Source organism: Epinephelus moara, chromosome 22 (assembly GCF_006386435.1).
Source record: "Epinephelus moara isolate mb chromosome 22, YSFRI_EMoa_1.0, whole genome shotgun sequence".
In the NCBI taxonomy this organism is placed as follows: Eukaryota; Metazoa; Chordata; class Actinopteri; order Perciformes; family Serranidae; genus Epinephelus; species Epinephelus moara.
The window spans coordinates 32,587,906-32,590,946 of NC_065527.1; the positions used below are offsets into that span (position 1 = coordinate 32,587,906).

Genomic DNA, 3,041 nt, shown 5'->3' on the forward strand with positions numbered 1-3,041 from the left:
TCTCTCTCTCTCTCTCTCTCTGTCTCATTGTGACATACGGATTAGTGTTAATTTATTATGCTGATCTGTTCTGTACGACATCTATTGCACGTCTGTCTGTCCTGGAAGAGGGATCCCTCCTCAGTTGCTCTTCCTGAGTTTTTCCTTATCCGCTGTGAGGGTCCTAAGGACAAAGGGATGTCGTATGCTGTAAAGCCCTCTGAGGCGAATTGTGATTTGTGACATTGGGCTTTATAAATAAAATTGATTGATTGATTGATTGATTGATTGATTGATTGATTGATTGATTGATTGATTGATTGATTGTGTGTCAGGTGCATCATGCGTTGGGTGCATTGTGCGTCGAGTGTATTGTGCTTTGAGTACATTGTGCGTCTGGTGCATTGTACATTGGGTGCATTGTGTATCGTGTGCATTGTGCGTCGGGTGCATTGTGTGTCAGGTGCATTGTACATCAGGTGCATTGTATGTCGGGTGCATGGCGCATCGAGACCAGGCTGAAGTGTATTGACTTTTTACACAGTACAATATCTGACTCCATCTTGTGTGTTTATTATTTTTCAGGAGTGTATTAAACTGACGTAGACCAGCTGACCGACCTTCTCTTTCCTCTGAATGAGCCTCTCCCACATCTGACCACCGACCATGGGCTGCGACCCCCCTTCTACCCGGCTCAGGCATTCAAAGCACTGCGCCGTCAGCCACCTGCAGGGGGCGCCATCGCGATCCTGACCAGCCAAATCTCTCCTTTGAGGATTATAACTTTATTTAAAAAATGTGTATTATTGCAGCAAAGTATTTTCTACAAGCCAAACCTGAGAATCAGTAGCCACTTTTAAAAAAACATCCAGTCCAGACGGAGAATCCTGCTGAGCTTTTCCACGTCTCAGATCCAATAAAGCGCCAGCTATAGGATTTGGACTACATCTCCCAGCATGCCTTAAAACTCCCTTTATGTACACATCATGCTTAACTCTGACAATGAGGAGACATTTTTATTATTGGATTTAAATATAAACAATTTGGATCGGAGTTTAAGAACTAATGTCCACGTGTTGTACTTGTTTTCACCACTAGAGGGCTGACATGAAGATGTTTCCCCTGTCAATATTAAATAAAACCAACCAATGACATCACTGGACTCCATTTCCCAGAATCCCCTTGACAGAATGTCTGTATTTAAGGACGAAAAACTGGTTTCAAAGTGCTTTAAACAAAATGTCACAAACAGACTACGTTTCCAAGCATTCGTAGGGAAGTTTTCTCTAAACTTTCCCATCCAGGAGGTTCCTTTATTCAAACCGTCATGCTGGTGGTAGTCCTAGGATTCCCAGGATGCTTTACTCTGCTCAGTTGTGCTCTGTAACAGGAGTATTAAACATTTTGTTTGTTTGTTTCCAAAGCCCTGCCTCTGTTAATTGGTCACATGGCCTCAGTGATGACATCATTGGACTTCAATTCCCAGGATGCTTCACTCCACACAGCCTCACTGCTGGTGCTGAATGATTTAAGACTCTTATTCTCGGAGATGGGAAAGTCCCCCTTGTGTGTGTGTGTGTGTATGATGTCATATGGTCTTTATATCCCACCAGTTTAAATATAATTGTTGCTTCCCTCTCACAGGGGACAGGAAACGCAATTCAAAACTTCCATCAGAAAATGATACGTTTTTGTCCAAGTTTCCACTTATACAAAGATGTTATTTGTCTTTCTTTTCAGTTGACTACTTAAACTGCGGGTTGGGGCCCTAAACGGGTCTTACGCCAACAAGACAAGTTAATAGACAAACTTTTAACTTCACGTGGCACGCTGAGACCTTTTTCAGGACTTCTGTTTAAAAACATTTCATGCTGCATCTGGTGGGAATATGAGTGTTTAACTGCTTTATATATTTTGACAATTTGAACATTTTTAAGCAGACATTATTTTTAATTTTCTGCTGTTTTTTTTTTTTTTTTAATGTGATTTTCTGTTTGATTTCTCATATGTCACCTTTTTTAAATTTTGTCTTCCTTCTGAGTTTTTCCACCTCTGTTTCAGGGATTCAGTTTGGGTCTCTTGATGCGTGGACTGAGCTGAAGATGTCAAATATTAGAGAGGTCATGGGAAAGCTTAAATATCCTTTGCTAAGTAAAGAATTTCTTTGAATATCAGCTGCCACCCTGAAATTAATTATTGTAGAATTTGAACTGTCATGCATTAAATGTATGACAGTTCAAATTCTACAATAATTTTGGGGAATTTGGGGAATTTGAACTGTCATACATTTAATGCATGACAGTTCAAATTCCCCAAAACGTTTAATTCCAGTCGTAAGATGGGGTGGAGCAGAGGCCACCAACCAAACGTGTATTTAAACAAACATAAAACTGCACATTTTACTTACAGATTAAACTCCTATAGACCCTTCTAGAGCTGACGTCACGATGATGTCATTTTATTAGCTGGAGGCAAAACCTGCCTCTCCACCACAGGGCTGTAGGCTACATAGGAGTCTTAAAATGTTGTCTTGTTGCATTATTGAGAGCCAGAATAGAAGGAGTCATGGCTCAAAACCAGCCGCCACTGCATTTACTCCGTCAACAAAAACAAAGACAACTAAAGTTAAATGTGATAAGACAAAAGGACTGGATGGAGGCTATCATCACTTCAGGTTAGGGAAAAAAGTTGTTGTAGGGATGAATAACCTTATGTGTATTAAGGGTTATCATGTCCACCTCATCAGAAGTTGGGGAGGTATTAAGAGGAATATTGGATTACTCACGTTACTTACTAACGCTAACTTTTTAGCCACTAAAATTTAGCACATAAGCTAACGTTAGCAAATAGCCACTAAAATTTAGCACATAAGCTAACGTTAGCAAAACAAACTGGAGGAAACTGTTTAGGTGTTGTCCTCCTTTATAAGATTGGCATAGTAATAAACCACAGAGCATCCATCCACTGAGTAAGAGTCATACGGGTCGGCCAGTCTGGTCCCAGTGGTCAGTGTTTACTTATTAAAGTAACACTTGCGGTCCCGGAGAGTGAGTGACTGGACA

The 3,041-nt window shown here is 40.6% G+C and overlaps 1 protein-coding gene across 3 annotated transcripts in view; it reads left to right on the forward strand.

Moving 5' to 3' along the window:
* cdc42se1 (CDC42 small effector 1) overlaps positions 1–2,414 on the forward strand; it is a 43,198-nt gene extending 40,784 nt beyond the window's left edge. For all 3 annotated transcript variants that reach the window (XM_050035358.1, XM_050035356.1, XM_050035357.1), the window contains one exon: positions 565–2,414. In XM_050035358.1, coding sequence (XP_049891315.1) covers positions 565–585 — 21 coding nt within the window. In that variant the 3' untranslated portion in view covers positions 586–2,414. The remainder of the gene's footprint in view (positions 1–564) is intronic.
* The last annotated feature ends 627 nt before the right edge of the window (positions 2,415–3,041 follow it).